The following is a 19130-nucleotide window of genomic DNA, read 5'->3' as shown; positions in this document are numbered from 1 at the left end:
AACTTTAGGATGAGAAAGCGCATGCACTGCAGCCTCAGTTAGCCTAGCTAGCTAATGTTAGCTAGCTTAACTAGCTTCTCCCAGGTTGATGCAGTCAAGATAGGTAGTATGTGATCATATTCAATGATAAATAACCTAGCTATGGCAGCTATTAGTCTACTATAGTGCGAGTCGGCTTGGTTGCAGTCTCTCGCTCCCACCTCCCTGTGTCAATCGCTCACAGTACGGCCACTCTCCGCCTACTAGAGCATTACCTCTCTCCCTCTCGCACTTCACCAGCTCTGGTCTGCTGCTTCCCTCACCCGGATCGGATCTGACCAAGTCTATGTGGAACGGGTCTCTATATTTTAAAAAAATTCAATTTCGGAACGGGTCCAAGTTTCCACTCACTACATATTTTTCCTGGAACAATCGTACCATATCTAAACCCGTCATTCAAGTTCCGAGTTCTGACTTGGATCTTAAAGTAGAAATCCTAGGCCACCTAAATGTGTGTGTGTGCGTGTTTTGCTGTTGTGAGTGTAAACAGTCTGTCAATCAGGCCCACACATGCCAACCCATGCAGTGAGTTCAGCTCCCCAAGGGAGCGCGGCTAACGGGAAGGATTTACAGGCAGTTAGCTAATTGCAAACAATTCATTCATGGCCCACGATGTGTGCGTGCACACGCCCGCTTTTCCACTGTTGTTATTGGGTGCAAAATTATATCTAGCAGACGGCAGCGGAGATGAAGAATAATTATATTATTCTAATTTAGTCCAACACACCTCTCTCCTTGCAGCCAGACAAAACTGCAACACCTCCAAGTAAAGTTTCACAACACCATTATAAAAGTGACTCATTCCAATGATTAAAATGTATCACATCCTAATACAAAATATATTTTAATTTGATATACATCAAATGATTAAATCTGTCTTTAGGCAAGGCAATTTGAAGAGGCAGCCAATACTAATGTCATGACATTTTATCAGGCTAGCGTGTAACACTTCTAGCAGGGTGGATTGTGTGAAGAGAGACGTCTGTGTGACAGGGTGTGTAACCTGCATTGAGGAGAGTCCAACTCTGACCCTGACCCCTAAAGGCGTCAGCATGCTTCAGTTCGGCTGTTGCCTAGTCGAACTCCACGAACCGAACGAGTGTGCTCGCATACCCCCTTAAAAGTCCTTCGCTTGAAAAACTAGAAAGAATAAGCAATAGTAATGTTTGTCCATTTTGAGATGCCATTGTCAATATACACTTCCTCAAAATAGTTATAATTCATCTAAGATAACTCCAAAAATATGTAATTAATTATGACGTTTTTGCAGAGGAGATCTTAGTCGCGCAATATTACATCCAGGTTGCATCACATCCTGCTGTGATTGGGAGTCCCATAGGGCGGCGCACAATTGGCCCAATATTGTCCAGGTTTGGCAGTCATTGTAAATAAGAATTTGTTCTTAACTGACTTGCCTAGTTAAATAAAGGTTAAATAAAATAATAAAAAATGTATCTAACTAAGATGTTTGGTGCAGTATTTCTCAATAAAAAAATGTGCATGAAAATGAGTCGTCTCTCATTGAATGACAAATACTTAATTGAAGAATCCCTACTGTTGACCAATCACCAATGAAGGGGCTTCCGGCTTCGGCTTGCCTCGAGAAAATGTGTTTTGTGCCCAAACAGCTGAAAAAAGTCCAAAACATCACTAAATGTTGTTATAATATATTCTTAAACTCTTCCGAACTGTTTTGGCTGGGAAGCATGCAGACACCTTAAGCTTAACAGACCCATGACCTTTAACCCCTGGTAGTCTCCAGACTCACCAAACTGCTGGATGGCTCTGTCTGCACTCCAGGGCAGCTCTAGGGTTATGTGGACCCTCCGACGCTGGTTCTTCACCCGCTTGTCTGCCTGCAGGGAGATGCCCGAGCTGGCCGCCTCCGAGATGATGGCCACCATCTGGGAAGGCAAGAGGGATGGAGGAGAGGAAGAAAACAAATCACTAACACTGCAAACCAGAACATAGAATAATGTCATCATATCTGGTCAGAACATAGAATAATGCCATCATATCCGGTCAGAACATAGAATAATGTCATCATATCTGGTAAGAACATAGAATAATGTCATCATATCCGGTCAGAACATAGAATAATGCCATCATATCCGGTCAGAACATAGAATAATGTCATCATATCCGGTCAGAACATAGAATAATGCCATCATATCCGGTCAGAACATAGAATAATGTCATCATATCCGGTCAGAACATAGAATAATGCCATCATATCCGGTCAGAGCATAGAATAATGCCATCATATCCGGTCAGAACATAGAATAATGTCATCATATCCGGTCAGAACATAGAATAATGTCATCATATCCGGTCAGAACATAGAATAATGCCATCATATCCGGTCAGAACATAGAATAATGTCATCATATCCGGTCAGAACATAGAATAATGCCATCATATCCGGTCAGAACATAGAATAATGTGATCATATCCGGTCAGAACATAGAATAATGTCATCATATCCGGTCAGAACATAGAATAATGTCATCATATCCGGTCAGAACATAGAATAATGTCATCATATCCGGTCAGAACATAGAATAATGTCATCATATCCGGTCAGAACATAGAATAATGGCATCATATCCGGTCAGAACATAGAATAATGTCATCATATCCGGTCAGAACATAGAATAATGTCATCATATCCGGTCAGAACATAGAATAATGCCATCATATCCGGTCAGAACATAGAATAATGTCATCATATCCGGTCAGAACATAGAATAATGCCATCATATCCGGTCAGAACATAGAATAATGCCATCATATCCGGTCAGAACATAGAATAATGTCATCATATCCGGTCAGAACATAGAATAATGTCATCATATCCGGTCAGAACATAGAATAATGCCATCATATCCGGTCAGAACATAGTGTCACAGGATCATGATTTTCTAAGCAAGAACAAACAAACACAGTTTGAGTGAGATCCTTCGACTCACATGTAGAATGGTTCTAGTGTCCAGTGTCTCACCTTCTCTCCACACATGAAGCGGTCCTTCTCCTTGAGGTTGATGTGGTCTATGGTATGGCTCTGCTCTGCACGCGACTCATAACGCACGCTTCCGTCAGGACGCCGCACCACGCGACCCTTACGACCCGTCATCTACAACATAGGTCGTCAATGAGTGCCTCAGAGCAAAATTTAACAACCAATCAAAAATCTCCAAACAGGAAACATACCGGTACTCATCTCAAATTTGTCTGATAGAGCCCTCACTATGTACTCTCTGACATAAGGTTATGTGGCGCCTGCCCAGCTCGGTAACAGAGGTGTACGTACCTCCGATACCATCTCTGGTCCTCCAAACTGGTCAATGAGCTCGTCCAGAGTGTTCAGAGGTAGTTCCTTTCCCAGGTCAGTGATCTTGTTCAGGAGGCTCTGCTTCATCTTCTCTATACTGGCTTTAGGAACCCAACCAACCCCAGACAAAGGCATGTTAACGACTGCTAACAGAGTCAGTCATAAAGGGAGCGAGCACGGTAAAATGTCCCCAAATGTCTGCTAAGTGCTTTTACTGTCTCTGTGTGTGAGAGAGTACAGTGGACCTAAAATGCATCCGTTTCTTTATTGTAATTTTCTTTGTCTTAAATTATTGACTAGACTTCAACACAAGGTGTGCATTGCCTAACATACAGAGTATACAAAACATTAGGAGCACCTTATTGATTTGCAACCCCTTTTGCCCTCAGAAGAGCCTCGAGGTGTTGAAAGTGTTCAACAGGGATGTGGGCCCATGTTAACTCCAATGCTTCCCACAGTTGTGTCAAGTTGCTGGATGTCCTTTGGGTGGTGGACCATTCTTGATACACACGGGAGACCCAGCAGCACTGCAGATCTTGACACACTCAAAAAGGTGCGCATGGCACCTACTACCATATACTGTTCAAAGGCACTTAAATATTTTGTCTTGCCCATTCACCCTCAATGGCACACACATACACAATCCATGTCTAAATGCTTCTTTAACCGGCCTCCTCCCCTTCATCTACACTGAAGTGGATTTAACAGGTGACATCAATAAGGGATCATAGCTTTCAGCTGGTCAGTCTATGTCATGGAAAGAGCAGGTGTTCTTAATAGTTTGTACACGCAGTGTATATTTTTACCTGTGGATAATTTTTGGTCTGAACCAATTCAAAAATATCGCTAAAAGGAGAGTCAAAATCTAGTACCTGTGTGACAGCTGGTGTGCTGGACGAAGATGACGTCATCGTTATTGTCCATCAGGGAGTCTGGCGAGGAGTTGGAGTCGGTGTCCATGCCATCCGTGTCCGTGCTGCTGTCGTCACTGATGTTGATCACGCCCCCCAGATGCACCATGGTATGCTTTGGGAATTTGGGCTGCCGGCCCCTGGGCTTACCTAGTGGACAGAACACACACATGAGCTAATTCAGACTGTGGCTCAGTGGCTTTACCTGAATAGTACATAGAGACTGACTGGATATGAAGTCAATTCAAATTTGACATAAGCCCCCATTGAGAAATCTGGTCACAAATAGAGTTGCTATTATTATTATTACAGGGTTCTCCCCTGGATTTGTTAACAAGGCAGTGCTGCTGAGTACAGTGGGGATGGGGGCAGTGCCCACCTTTGGACTCAGTCCAAAGTTTTATTTGGACCAGACAGAACAAACACCTCACCAGAGGAACCCAGAGTTTTTACTATTTTAGTTGACGTACGTTTTCTCTTGTTTCCACGCGCCTTCTCTCTCTGCTTCTCGGAGGGAAAGTGTTTCTGTACCAGAGCTTTGAACACACCCCTGAGGAGAAAAGACCAGACACAGACATACAGATGTTATCTTCTCAATCTGACACCGTGGAAGGCTGACAGAATGTAAAGACAGTTCTGACACGTTATAGAGATGAGTGACAAGCTCTGATTGGCCTCATCATATGCATTTCATGTCTCCCAGGTTCAGATGGTCCAGGCAGGCAGACACACAGCGTTATTTCCAGCCTGATACACAGGTATGCTCCCGGTTTAACTTGAATGCAGGAACAGATCTGGGATCAGCTTACCCTCCCCAAATCCTAGTCCTTAACCATTCGCGGGCAAACAGCTTAACTGACTTTAAATCAGTGTCTAAGGGCAGATTCACCATACACCCTCAGGTAGTGTGTACTGAAGAAGAAAAGTTAAGGGTTCAGACTGAACCTTCGACTGCAGGTGGAGAGTGACAAATGGAGTGCTTTCTAACCAGGAAGTGGCCATTCACCCGGCAACAAACAAATGATTTGTATGAAAACCACAGGCGCGTCAGGCTGGAAAGCCCCGGTTACACTAGATGGAAGCTGTGGTGTTGTGTGTGAGAGTTGAATCAGGGCTGAGCCAAAAATATATTTGCTCTAATACTATACTTACCCAGAGAGCCACGGGCACAGACACACACACTTACTCTGCTGCAGATACGAATCTGTCCAGGTGCCCATCGTTCTCATCCAGGACCTCTCTGGTTCGGGCCTCTCCTGTGGACTGTAGACCAATCACGATGCACTGGGAAGGGGAGAAACAAGACACATGAGCAGAGCATCACACTAAAACGTACCAACCTGGAAAAAACATTAAAACATGGCTCTATTTCCTTTATGATTTTCTTTGTCCAATCAAATGCTTGGATAATTGTGATAATGCCTCTTGGCCAGAGATTCCCATCTAAATGACACTCTGTTGTGGTAAATGCTGAGTCCCCATGATAAGACATCTATATTTAAAGGTTTAATAGACAAACAATAGACAGATGCATATAGGGAGATAGAAACGTTCCTCTGAACGGTTTGTACCAATCTGCCAACCTCCTCAAGGGCAGGCATAAATACTCTTGCTTATCTGTTTGTTCTCCAAGTGTTCCGGGCCTCTGATAAAAACATTTAATCAACGTTGTTAAGAGCACTTGGGTCAGAGTGAGCCTTGTATTAAATGTATTGATCATTTGAAACCATTGATGGCTGAATTTAAAGCCATTGACCCTTGGCCTCAGGGAGGTCACCTAGAGGTCACCTAGGATACCAAGTTATGCTTTATGGTGACTCCTAACCTCTTGGAAGTCAATCAGAGGCTGAGTACAGATTTAAAAGGGGGCCAAGAATTTTGATCTTAAAAATTAATGATAAAATAAAGGCTGAATAAATGAACTTAAATGCTGGTCAGTCTCACCTTGCCAGCTTTCAGTTCTTTCTTGGCCAGCTCCACCAGGCAGCGAACCTTGGCGGCGATGCAGAGGTATTTGAAGAAGCGCTGGTGGGAAGACCAGAACTGACCCCACAGGGACTTCCTGCTGACCAGACACAGCTCGTCCGCTGCACGCATGAACACGGCCAGCGCCTCCGCCCACTGAGGAGGACAAACATATATAGGTCAGTCTCCTTGCTCTTTACAAGCTCGTCATTTTACCCTAACAGGGTAGTATTGTACTCTTGCACTTTACAAAAATGTTCCAACTTTCTACATACACATAGAGACAATCTCCTGCATGGCCAGGAACGACTCCAACACCATCATTAAGTTTGCAGACGACACAACAGTGGTAGGCCTGATCACCGACAATGAAGAGACAGCCAATAGGGAGGAGGTCAGAGACCTGGCCGGGTGGTGCCAGAATAACAACCTCTCCCTCAACGTGATCAAGTCTAAGGAGATGATTGTGGACTACAGGAAAAGGAGCACCGAGCATGCCCCTATTCTCATCGACGGGGCTGTAGTGGAGCAGGTTGAGAGTTTCAAGTTCCTTGGTGTCCACATCAACAACAAACTAGAATGGTCCAAACACACCAAGACAGTCGTGAAGAGGTCACTATTCCCCATCAGGAAACAACAAATATTTGGCATGGGTCTGAGATCCTCAAAAGGTTCTACAGCTGCAACATCGAGAGCATCCTGACCGGTTGCATCACTGCCAGGTACGGCAACTGCTCAGCCTCCGACCGCAAGGCACTTCAGAGGGCAGTGCGTACGGCCCAGTACATCACTGGGGCAAAGTTACCTGCCATCCAGGACCTCTACACCAGGCGGTGCCAGAGGAAGGCCCTAAAAATTGTCAAAGACCCCAGCCACCCCAGTCATAGACTGTTCTCTCTACCGCAAGGCAAGCGGTACCGGAGTGCCAAGTCTAGGACAAAAAGATTTGCATTGTGCCCCCCCCCCCCCCAACTTCTCTTTTACGCTGCTGCTACTCTCTGTTTATCTTATATGCATAGTCACTTTTACTATACATTCATGTACATACTACCTCAATTGGCCCGACCAACCAGTACTCCTGCACATTGGCTAACCTGGGCTATCTGCATTGTGTCCCACCACCCGCCAACCCCTCTTTCTACGCTACTGCTACTCTCTGTTCATCATATATGCATAGTCACTTTAACCATACCTACATGTACATACTACCTCAATAAGCCTGACTAACCGGTGTCTGTATATAGCCTTGCTACTCTTTATTTTCAAATGTCTTTTTACTGTTGTTTTATTTCTTTACTTATTTCTTTACTGTTGTTTTATTTCTTTACACACACACACACACCTTTTTTTCACACTATTGGTTAGAGCCTGTAAGTAAGCATTTCACTGTTGTATTTGGCGCACGTGACAAATAAACTTTAATTTGAATCTCACATAATCATGTGTTTTAAAACTCTGATATTATCAGGTCCAACAGAAATATGTGCAATGACTTTGATGTGGAAAAGATTAAGACCTGCACACTGTCTCCAGAACTAAGGCTTAAATGCAAAAATAAAGATGTTTTCTTTGGACATCACTCTACATTCTGGTCTTTTAGACCTATTATAATCCTGTGTTATTTATCCGTAGGAAATGTTCACATGGTATATGTAATAGCAAAGATGTTGATATTTCTCTGTCCACTCCTGTACTTTATTCACGTACTTGTTTGCATGTATAGATTTGTTCACTAGATCATGTGACATATGCAATTAACCTCCAATAGAAGCTTAGCGTGTGTGCTCACCAGTCACACTGATGATGGCTTGATGCCAAAACTTTTCTATTTTGTTTTCACCTCATATTTATGCACTTTCCTACACAGTATACATTATTTATGCACCATGATGTCTCACTAAAACATTTATTTTTTGTATTTCAGCCTCAGTTTTGGATGTATTCCTCTATTTCGAACAGTGTGCGGGTCTCCACCTCTACCAGCTTTCATTTCAATGACTTTTGTGTCATGTCTTGACTTCTGTTTTCAAACGTATCAACGCTGCAATGCATCACTTCTCACATCTAAGAGTAATGTTTTTGTTCTACATTGTCCTTATCCAAATAAACTTAGCAAATAAATTAAATCAACACACACACACTATCAAGTCAGTCTTACCAGTTTGGCAGCTTTGTTGTAGACCAGTTTGAAGTCGTCGTCCAGACCGATCTCCTCGATGCGGAAGGACACCCCTGAGAAGCTCAGCTGCCGGGCGATGTACATCCCACTCACCTTCATGTCCATGGCAACAATCTCCATGGCGCCTACACCCCTGTCAATCAAAAATCAAAGCCACAGGCGGCTTGTCAGCGATGCTGAATCCTGGAAGCCAGGACTGGTCTGGTAGCCACAACATTACGAGATGTCATTCTCACAACATAGATAATCATAAACATTTGAATAATATGATACAGGTGACATAAATCAGGTAAATGATGTGTGGAATAAGGTCAGACCTCTTCTCGATGGCGTGCAGGAAGTCGTCAAAGGTCTTGAAGGGCGTGCCCTCGCCCCAGATCCCCAGGCGGCTCATATAGATCATGTTCTTTGGCTCAGAGGCACCTAGAGGGAGACAGAGAAGCAGGGGTGAGATGTTGATATAGAGAGAGAAAGAGCGAGAGCGGGTAAGAGAGAGAGAGAGTAGCGAAGAGAGAGGGAAGACAGATACAGTCTGAATAAGATTGAGAAAGGGAAACACAGAGATTAGAACAGGAAGACAAACAGTCCTAAAGTACAGGTATTGTGAGAAGGAGCGATAGTGAAAGAGAAGACAGAGGTTCAGGTACAGTGTGAGAAAGGCCCACCTGTGGCACTGGCATAAACCACCCTGGCCAGCGGCAGGTTGTGCTGCAGGTCTAGCACGGCCTTGCCCATCTTGGTGGACGTAGCATTCTTGGCCTTGTGGCATTCGTCAAACACAATCTAGGAACACGGTCAAGGGCAAAGTACTGCAGCTACAAAATGAACTGTAAACATTGAGTGATGTATGCTCTCCTATCACTAGTTACTGGGCTAGATGCCATGCTAGAACTGACAGAAGTGGCAATATCATCCAAACTATTGATCAAGTATGTTCACATTTTAGGGTTTGGGGTTAGTCATTATTAGCGGATAACAGATGCAGTACTTCCATTCTTCTAAAATGGCCAGCTAGATACTTCAGGTAATGGTGGTCATTGAGCAAGGCGATAATGTAGTATACAAGGATACAACTCCATCAAAGCCTGGCTTGCACCAGTCCAGGATCTGCTTGAGTCTGGTGCGGTGCTGCCCCCCTGCTTGGCTCTCTCCGATCAGTGCAGAGTATGTCGCAAACAGTACTCCTTCTGAGGTAGCTGTGTCTCCATACTTTATCTACAGGGAAGTAACATAATCCCAGGTTTCGCCAGGGAAAGACATTAGGTAAATCTGATGGATATGACTGTTCTTGATTGAGAACAAATATTGATCTGGAGTGTGGTTTGCTTTTCCTTCAACACTCACCTTGTTTAAGGCATGCACAGGAATGGTGGGAGCATCTATGTCTTTCAGATCTCTCTCTGCGTCGTATTTCAGGTCATTGGATACACTGAACCTGTGTGGGGAAAGAGGAGAACGAGTGCATCTTTACTAAACAATCGTGGAGCACAACTGAATAGGTTTGTTTTATAGTTTGTAGTAACCAATGGCACTGACTATCAGTGATGGTTTCTAACGCAGGTCACAAAGGCCCCTTCCTGAAGCAATATCCACTACAACTAACGTTTTACAATCAAAACCATGAAATCTAAATCTGTTAGACAGGGAAACCCACTCCTATGTACTGGTAGGAGAAACCTATTAGGTAGGGAGAAACAGAGCTAGGCTGGGTAATGCATTGGGTGGAGTATCTAGTGTCTTACCATAGCGCTTTCTTCCTTCCCTTTAGGTAATTCTCCAGGATGATGCCGGCCACCGTGCGGCCTTTCCCTACTCCAGCCCCGTCTCCTATCAGGAAGCCTGCTCTCTGGTTGTTCTGCAGAATTACCTCGTGTTGCTGGGAGCACACAGGGAGCAGTGTCACTCATGTGTCCACGCAAGTAGAAACACTAAATAACACTTCACATTCTAGTCATCTAGTAGACACTCTTATGAAGACCGGCAATTAATAAAACAGCATCCCATTGAACAAACGTCTTACATAGAAAGATATCAAAATCACAGCTGAAGTAGGTAATACAGCAGAAACAGTTGTTTAAAACCAATGTATACTCTACCCTTTTTTGCATGACCCACATACTGTAGTTCCCAAGAACAAACGTGTTCCTGTCAGACCAGATGTGTGAGGTCAGGGGTCAGAGGTGATAGAGTGGTGTGTTACCTGGCATGCGTAGATGATGGCCTCTAGCTGCAGGGCAGAGAGCAGGCCACAGTTGATGGTGGAGTCAGGAATGGACAGAGTGTAGGTGATGTCAGGTGGAGGGACGCTGGAGAGCGTGTTGGTCTCCACCACTATGTCTGGGTGGGAGATCCCTATGGTGGCTGAGGAAGGACAAAATAGTTTAAAGATTGAATAGACAGACAAAACCTTACTCAGCCCCTCACAGACTAACTACCAGTATCAGATGGTATTATTATTTTATTATGAGGAAACTATGTGTAGTAATACCACGGAAAAATATTACTACTGCAAAATAATAATTCCTTCCACAAAGGAAACCAATAAAACAGGATAAATAGGTTGTGTCTTGAGAGTAGTGTAGGGCAGCGTACATTTGGATGGTTTGTAGTCAGCGTAGGTGTCTACATGTCCCAGCTCCTCTGTCTCTTCCTCCTCCTCCTCTGCATCCTCTTCTGCCGGAGTCTGGTTTCTCTGAGCCTGCAGAAGCAAGGGGACACAGGTCATTTAGTTAATATCCTGTCCATTACTGGTCTCCTCGCCATCTACACTGGTATGATACAACTGGACAGGTGAAAAGCAAATGCCCCTGTTTTCTTTTCAGATCAGTGCAGATGAGGAAGAGATGTCAGTAAAATATCCTCAACCAACTGGACAAGATAGATGTGAGGTGAAATGAACAAACAACATATTTGTGGATGGTTACAGGTCAAGGGGTGGAGAGACTGCTAATTGGACATAATTAACCTAATAAGGTTAATTCAATAATGTCAATGGGAGCCTGATTGGACATCAGATCATTAGCCTTCAGTGTTTCGGAAAGACTCCGAAGAGCAAAGCCTCACAGGAAGATTAATTTTGACAAAGAAGTTACCAAAACCGACTGCTTTACTCAATATATTATTTCAAAACCTGTTTTTGGAACGTCCGCAAAAATACAGCAACAATTCACTTGAATTAAAACATTTATGCCCTGGCCTCCCGAGTGGTGCAGCGGTCTAAGGCAGACCCGGGTTCATTCCCGGGCTGTGCCACAACCGGCGGGGAGTCCCATATCCCCGCCACAATTGGCCCAGCTCCGTCTGGGTTAGGAGAGGGTTTGGCGGGGGGGGGTCATGTTATTTGGCTCATCGCACTCTAGCGACTCCTTGTGGCGGGCCGGGTGCCTGCAGGCTGACCCCAGTCGCCAGTTGACCAGTGTTTCCTCCGACACATTGGTGCGGCTGGCTTCCGGGTTAAGGGTGTTACTGAGCGCGGTTAGACGGGTGATGTTTTGGAGGATGCATGATTCCACCTTCGAGTTCCGAGCCCGTCGGGGAGTTGCAGCGATGAGACATGATCAAAAAAGGGGCAAAAAAAATTACAAATAACATTTATGGCAATCTCATTTTGAATTTAGTGGCGCATATTTAAAATGTTGGCTCCATCTCCACATTCTTATGCCTGTCAAAACGGGGCCCTCAGTCAGTCACTTGACTAATTTAGGTCTGATTAGATTTGAAGGGTTGAGGCTACCTGGTATCCTCCCAAAGGTGGGGTGCTGATAATGGCAGAGATATCCTCCAAACTGTTCAAACCCTGAAACCTGTTGGCATTCAGCTGCAGGGAGAACAAACAAAAAACAAACACAAACTAATGAAAAAATACAAGTCACACTGAGTGGTGAGTGAGTGTATGTCATGAATGTGGGAACATCTGGAAACACAACATGAGAGAGTGATGAGTCATCTTGTCAGTGACAGCCAGCTAGATAATGGATAAAATAATAACAGAACCTATAGGAAAAATACAAAGACTCAAACGTTTCCATTTCTGAGTTAATTTGCTACCATGCTCTCTTTACAGAGATGAGTTGTAAACATATCTGACCCCTAGAGGCAACATTTACCAACTGCACATGATGTGTATTTGAGAATTGCTGTTTAGTGTTAAGCACACAGACACTTGATCTTGTTTTTAGAGTGAGTGTGTATGTGTGGGTATGAGCATAGTGGTGTTAGTTATCTAGGTAATAGTGTGTGGTGACGCATGTACAGTGCCGTCAGAAAGTATTCACACCCCTTTACTTTCCACAATTTGTTGTGCTACAGATTTTTGGTCAATGGCCTACTACACACAATACCACAATGTCAAAGTGGAATTAAGTTTTTCAAAATGTTCACAAATTAATACAAAAATAAAAAGCTTAAATAAAATTTTTATTTAACCAGGCAAGTCAGTTAAGAACAAATTCATATTTTACAATGACAGCCTACCCCGGCCAAACCCTCCCCTAACCCGGACTACGCTGGGCCAATTGTGCGCCGCCCTATTGGACTCCTGATCACGGCCGGTTATGATACAGCCCGGGATCGAATCAGGGTCTGTAGTGTTAACTCTAGCACTGAGATGCAGTGCCTTAGACCTCTGCGCCACCCGGGAGTCAGTAAGAAATCAACCCCTTAATTGTGGAAAGCCTAAATAAGGAGTAAACATTTGCTTAACAAGTCCCATAATAAATGGAATGTTTAATATGATTTTTGAATGACTACCTCATCTGTACCCCACACATACATTTATCTGTAAGGTCCCTCAGACGAGCAGTGAATTTCAAACACAGATTCAAGCTCAAAGACCAGGGAGGTTTTCCAATGCCTCGTAAAGAAGGGCACCTATTGGTAGATGGGTAAAATCTGTAAAAGCAGACATTGAACATCCCTTTTGAGCATGTTGAAGTTATTAATTACACTTTGGATGGTGTATCAATACACCCAGTCACTACAAAGATACAGGTGTCCTTCCTAACTCAGTTGTCAGAGAGGAAGGAAACCGCTCAGGGATTTCACGAGGCTAAAGGTGACTTTAAAATAGTTACAGAGTTTAATGGCTGTGATAGGATGGATCAACAACATTAACCTAATTGACAGAGTAAAAAGAAGGAAGCCTGTACATAATTCCAAAACAAGCATCCTATTTGCAAAAAGGCACTAAAGTAATGCCACAAAAAATATGGCAAAGCAATTAACGTAATGGAGCTAAGCATAGGCAAAATCCTAGAGGAAAACCTGGTTCAGTCTGCTTTCCACCAGACACTGGGAGATTAATTCAATTTTCAGCAGGACAATAACCTAAAGAGCCTAATCTCCACTGGAGTTGCTTAACAAGTAGACAGTGAATGTTCCTGAGTGGCCGAGAAACAGTTTTGACTTAAATCTACTTGAAAATCTATCCCAAGATGTGAACATAGTTGTCTAGCAATGATCAACAACCAATTTGACAGAGCTATAAGAATTTTGAAAAGAATAATGAGCAAATGTTGCACACTCCAGGTGTGAAAAACTCTTAGAGACTTTCCCAGGAAGACTCACAGCTGTAATGCTGCCAAAGGTGCTTTTACAAAGTATTGACTCAGAGGTGTGAATCCTTATGTAAATGATATATTTCTGTATTTCATTTTCAATGCATTTGAAAAAATGTCTAAAAACATGTTTTCACTTTGACATGAATACATTTTGAATTCAGGCTGTAACAAGAAAATTTGGAATATGTCAAGGGGTATGAATAGTTTCTGAAGGCAGTTATGCAGGTTTCCTTGTTTTGTGTGAGAAAAAGAAAACGACTTGTGTGTTTTCTGACGTGTTTATTTCTGTGTGTGAGTGTGTATGAGTGAGAGTCTCTCTCTCTCTCTGTGTGTGTGCGCGCGTAGTCAGGTCCCCTCACCTCCAGCTGGCTCTGTGCTGGTGTGTTTATGTCCCATATCGTGGGCACGTGGGCCAGGTTATCTGTGGGGATGAAGGCCTGGGCATCGGCGTAGTCTGACAGCGAGTCGGCCGGAGAGGAGAATAGAGAGTTGGAGAGGTCATCGATGCAGGACAGGTCCTGGAAACAGAGACAGGGCAACAGACAATACGTTAGTTCATTCTCTCCTTTCTGGATCAAGTTAGTGCTGCTGGCACCTTTTTATGTCAGCAGATTCCATGGGGTATAACAAGGACAGTTGTTTATCTTTGTACTGTGGGATTATTCCTTGGTTTACCATTGTTATTACAAAAAAATATCCAATGCCAAAAAGCACACACTGTACAATCAAACTGCTTCCAGTATGTTCTGAATATTCATTATGCAATATAACATATTATGCATGATGATTTTGTGACAACAAATTTGACCTAAATCTTATTCTACAAGCATAACAGAGCAGTTGTACTTCTCATACAGAGGTTAAGGGAGGGACATGACGACACACTAGGCCTGGTCCTCAGCCAACATACCACTCTCTCTGGAGAGCATAGCCTAATTAGACAGATGTGAATGTGTGTGTGGAGCGTCTGTGTCTCTCATTTCAGGCATGGCTGCCTTCCAGACCCTCTCCATTCATATTGTAGCAGCTCCATTTGCCATGTTCACTAACTACCTCCCACAGGCACCCCCTGAGACCTATAAACATGGACCCAGAGAGAGGGTGGGAGAGAGAGACAAGCCCCATGGAGGAGATGCCATGTCTAGGACCCGACACTGTGTGTGTGTGCGTGTGTGTGTGAGAGAAAGAGTGTGTGTGTGTGTGTGGTGATGTAATACACACGTGTGCTCGTAAATGTATTTGTGTGGGTTTATGTACTGTATGTGTGAGTGCGTGCTTAAATACAAGAGTTGGTAACTATGTGTATAGTGTTCCCACAGTATGATTGGCTGGTCGGTCATTGGTAGAGGCTCCCACACCCCCACACTTCAGTTCAGTGGAACCACCCAGAGGCCAATGCATCAACTTAGCCCAGCGTTGCATAACAAGAGCAGGGGCTCCAACCACAGATGACCCAGCAGCCAAAGACAGATATACACCATGGAATAAAACACTATCTAATATCAAAGGACTGACTAGGGACAGCAGGTAGGACACCCTGTCCAGCACAGTAAGATCCTACAGCAGAGCAATACACTCAAAATGAAGCCTAAAAAGAATGGAAAACATGCTCGTCGCACAAGCTGTTACTGAAACATTTTCCACGGTCAATAAGAGTACAGTTGTGCTGTGTACATTACTAGATTATGTGGGAAGAAGGGGCTTAGCCAGAGTGACTACACTCTACATACTACAGAACATACACTATATATACAAAAGTATGTGGACACCCCTTCAAATTAGTGGATTCGGCTATTTCGGCCACACCCATTGCTGACAGGTGTATAAAATCGAGCACAAAGCCATGCAATCTCCATAGACAAACATTGACAGTAGAATGGCCTTACTGAAGAGTTCAGTGACTTTCAACGTGGCACCATCACAGGATGCGTCCTTTCCAACAAGTCAGTTTATAAAATGTCTGCCCTGGTCAACTGTTTAATTTTGTACTTTACCCCCTTTTTCTCCCCAATATCGTGATATCCAATTGCGATCTTGTCTCATCGCTGCAACTCCCCAACGTGCCCGGGAGAGGCGAAGGTCGAGTCATGCGTCCTCCGAAACGACCCACCAAACCGCGCTCCTTAACACTTTCTCGCTTAACCCAGAAGCAAGCTGCACCAATGTATTGGAGGAAACACCATTCAATTGACGACCGAAGTCAGCCTGCAGGCGCATGGCCCGCCAGAAGCGCGAAGAGCTTACACCTTTGGGAAGAATTGGAACGCCGACAGCGAACCAGGTCTAAGCGCCCAACATCAGTGTCCGACCTCACTACTGGTCGTGGCTGAATGGAAACAAGTCCCCACAGCAATGTTCCAACTTCGAGTGGAAAGCCTTCCCAGAAGAGTGGAGACTGTTATAGCAGCGAAGGGGGGACCAACTCCATATTAATGCCCATAATTTTAGAGTGAGATGTTCGACGAGCAGGTGTCCACATACTTTTGGTCATGTAATGTACGTACACACCCCAGGCTGGGAGGTTTCACAACCGACCAGCGAGGACAAGAGAGGGACTATAATAGGCAGGATAGCAGCTCTAGGGGAACCCTAAGGGGTCTAGAAGCCGGCCAACAGGGTCTGTGTGTGTGTTTACAAGGTCAGAGGAGCAGGATGAGTGGTGCGGTTGTGTGTGTGATATATATGTGTCTTAAGGGTGGTAAAGAACTCCTAAAGAGAGGTTTTGCAAGGGCACAGCACTCAGCTAATCAGTGTTTACTGGAAGCGCTCTGATTACACTCCTGGTTGTGTCGTGTGTGTGTGCACTTGTGCATGTGTTCGCTCTGCTAGGGCAAGATCAGACTTGAGCTCTGAAAGCAGCCTCTTGAAGTTTTGTGCCTGTGGCCAGCTAAAATGGAACAGCTGCATTTTTTGTGTGTGACAGAAGAGAAATGGGGAAGAGAAGCCGAGACGATCCCTGGAAACTCTCCCCCCTCCATTCCTCCACCAGTGCCTCTCCCACCACCATTCCAAGAAACGTGGCTGTTCCGGCAGAAGAGTGATTAGTAAACAAGGAGGAACAAAATGTAACCAGAGGCAGACATATACTACACCCCTCCCCCCAATTGCTCAGCAGTTCCTACAGTGGAAACACAAGCTTAGTGATGAATTCCGTTCTACAGTGAACATAAGGAAGGGCTTCATACTCTCTTACACTAGAAACTAGGCATCCTCTGACCTACAATTAGACTCACCACAAAAAGACCAGACGATGTAGCATGCACATGCACATTTTGTTTATTGATTGACAAATTGATATTGTCATGAACTGTCAGATATCAGAAATAATGACGTCCTTTTCCCCCCCCCTCCTGCTCAGACAGGACGAACCTTATCATCAAAGCAAAGATGAGACGGCAGCCTTTCCCAGAAGAGCCAGGATAAGAGCTTTGATTATGAACAAACAGAAACAGCCCCCTACCCAAACATCATGGCCAAGGTCGTTCTTCTCTAAAATCACCAACCAATTGGACCTCCAGCTCCACGAATCTCCACTCACAGAGAGAGCGAGAGGAGAGGGAGAGAGAATAACCCGAGCAGACTGGAATGTATTTTTCTTAATAAATGTGAAGCAAGGCAAGTGTGACTGGTAAAGCACTATTAGTTCCCGCAGCAAGGCGGCTGGTGCTGCAGCTAAGATGATGTTCTGTGAGGCAGAGATAAGGCCTGAATTCCAACTGCACTGATGGTAATCTGGCCAACAACAGCCACAGACTGCCTGGCTCCTAATCCTCACAGGACAAAACATGGAGATGGTAGAGTGAGCGAGCAATGGGAAACATGGAGAAATCTGTGAATGAGTGAGTGGTGTGTGTCCGTGCATGCACATGCAGGCTCATGCGTGTGTGTGTGAGAGAGTGAGTGGTAGCAGACAGTGTATGGTTTTTGTGAGAGAAAAGGATTTCAAAGTGAAAATCCAGGACAAGTTGTGCGTTCATTTATGAGACGGCAGAGATGCGTGTTGGTCGGCTAGTTCCCAGTTTGTGGGTCAGTCCTCATGTCATCACACAAAGCCAGTCCTTCACAGGTTCCTCTTACACTTCACTTTCTCCTGTTTTAGTGCTTAACCCAGCATTCTCCTTTTCTCATCATCCTGACCCACACACAGAGGAAAACCACATTCATGCCCATATATACAGTACCTGTAGGCCCCCTTTCCACAATCCTTCAGTCACATGATACAACCCCCTGGATGTAACCACAGAGACACACACGCACTAAATCATGTTTGAGAGCCTGGGATAATGGCAGTTGTCTGGCTGCATTGAGTAATGGAAACATTGAGAGTAAAGAATCGCTGCAATTAGCATCCCTGTCAGAAAGCAAGGCAACGCATACACTGCTGGGTCTGAGATGACTGTGTTGACTGCCTCCTGAGTTAAAGCAGCACTGCCAATGACAAAGCAATCAGACATGAATCCCTCACAAATATCTGTATTTGTTGTTAATTGGGCCATCTTGTACTGGATGTCTTTTAGCTAGCCGACATTCTTATTTTACTTGTCATGTGAAGTAAACACATTTAATAACAAAACAAACATCCCGTATCTGGCCAAGGAGTCCTTAAGAATAAATGTCAACCATGAAATCATCATTTATCAGTGTCATGACTGTGTGTACGTCACTTAAGGCATCCAGGGAGGGGGGGGCCTTTCCCAACATAATTAAAATAATGATAGTAGCTTTACATAGCAGGTTTGAGATAAGACATGAGGCTGGTCATTGTTCAGCAACTGTAGAAGGCATGGCTCTTCTCGGTTCAGCTCAAGAACGTATGTCTATCTTTTCAGGAAGTCGTAATATACAATAGTGTTTCTCTCTTGCCCATTTCAGCTCCCAGATGAAGTTGCCCGTATTACACTCATCTTAGGTCAGTTTGACATTTTATCCACTAATAGTAAAGGTTTTTATTTGGTGGTGTGGATAAGCTAATCCTAGGTTTGAATTCCCCCTCACCCCAGGGGGAATAAGCAGACTTCCTGAAGCCCTAACCACCACTTCTTCCTCGCCCCCCCACCCCAGGGGGAATAAGCAGACTTCCTGAAGCCCTAACCACCACTTCTTCCTCGCCCCCCCACCCCAGGGGGAATAAGCAGACTTCCTGAAGC

At 44.4% G+C, this 19130-nt stretch overlaps 1 protein-coding gene across 4 annotated transcripts in view; it reads right to left on the bottom strand.

Moving 5' to 3' along the window:
- Positions 1 to 19130, bottom strand: part of LOC129867249 (protein strawberry notch homolog 2-like) — a 113461-nt gene that overhangs the window by 16545 nt on the left and 77786 nt on the right. For 3 of the 4 annotated variants that reach the window (XM_055940529.1, XM_055940528.1, XM_055940531.1), the window contains 17 exons: positions 14343 to 14501; positions 12159 to 12242; positions 11018 to 11123; positions 10626 to 10786; positions 10168 to 10301; positions 9770 to 9860; positions 9497 to 9640; positions 9091 to 9208; positions 8743 to 8848; positions 8405 to 8558; positions 6226 to 6402; positions 5468 to 5565; positions 4752 to 4831; positions 4243 to 4431; positions 3350 to 3471; positions 3041 to 3172; positions 1808 to 1943 (listed from right to left, as the gene is read on the bottom strand). In XM_055940529.1, the coding sequence (XP_055796504.1) occupies positions 1808 to 1943; positions 3041 to 3172; positions 3350 to 3471; positions 4243 to 4431; positions 4752 to 4831; positions 5468 to 5565; positions 6226 to 6402; positions 8405 to 8558; positions 8743 to 8848; positions 9091 to 9208; positions 9497 to 9640; positions 9770 to 9860; positions 10168 to 10301; positions 10626 to 10786; positions 11018 to 11123; positions 12159 to 12242; positions 14343 to 14501 (2191 nt within the window). The remainder of the gene's footprint in view (positions 1 to 1807; positions 1944 to 3040; positions 3173 to 3349; positions 3472 to 4242; positions 4432 to 4751; positions 4832 to 5467; positions 5566 to 6225; positions 6403 to 8404; positions 8559 to 8742; positions 8849 to 9090; positions 9209 to 9496; positions 9641 to 9769; positions 9861 to 10167; positions 10302 to 10625; positions 10787 to 11017; positions 11124 to 12158; positions 12243 to 14342; positions 14502 to 19130) is intronic. The other variant, XM_055940530.1, reaches the window with a different exon arrangement.

Source organism: Salvelinus fontinalis, chromosome 12, assembly GCF_029448725.1.
Source record: "Salvelinus fontinalis isolate EN_2023a chromosome 12, ASM2944872v1, whole genome shotgun sequence".
NCBI classification, from domain to species: domain Eukaryota; kingdom Metazoa; phylum Chordata; class Actinopteri; order Salmoniformes; family Salmonidae; genus Salvelinus; species Salvelinus fontinalis.
The sequence above is the reverse complement of the archived record's forward strand: the minus strand, read 5'-3'. Positions and strand labels throughout refer to the sequence as shown.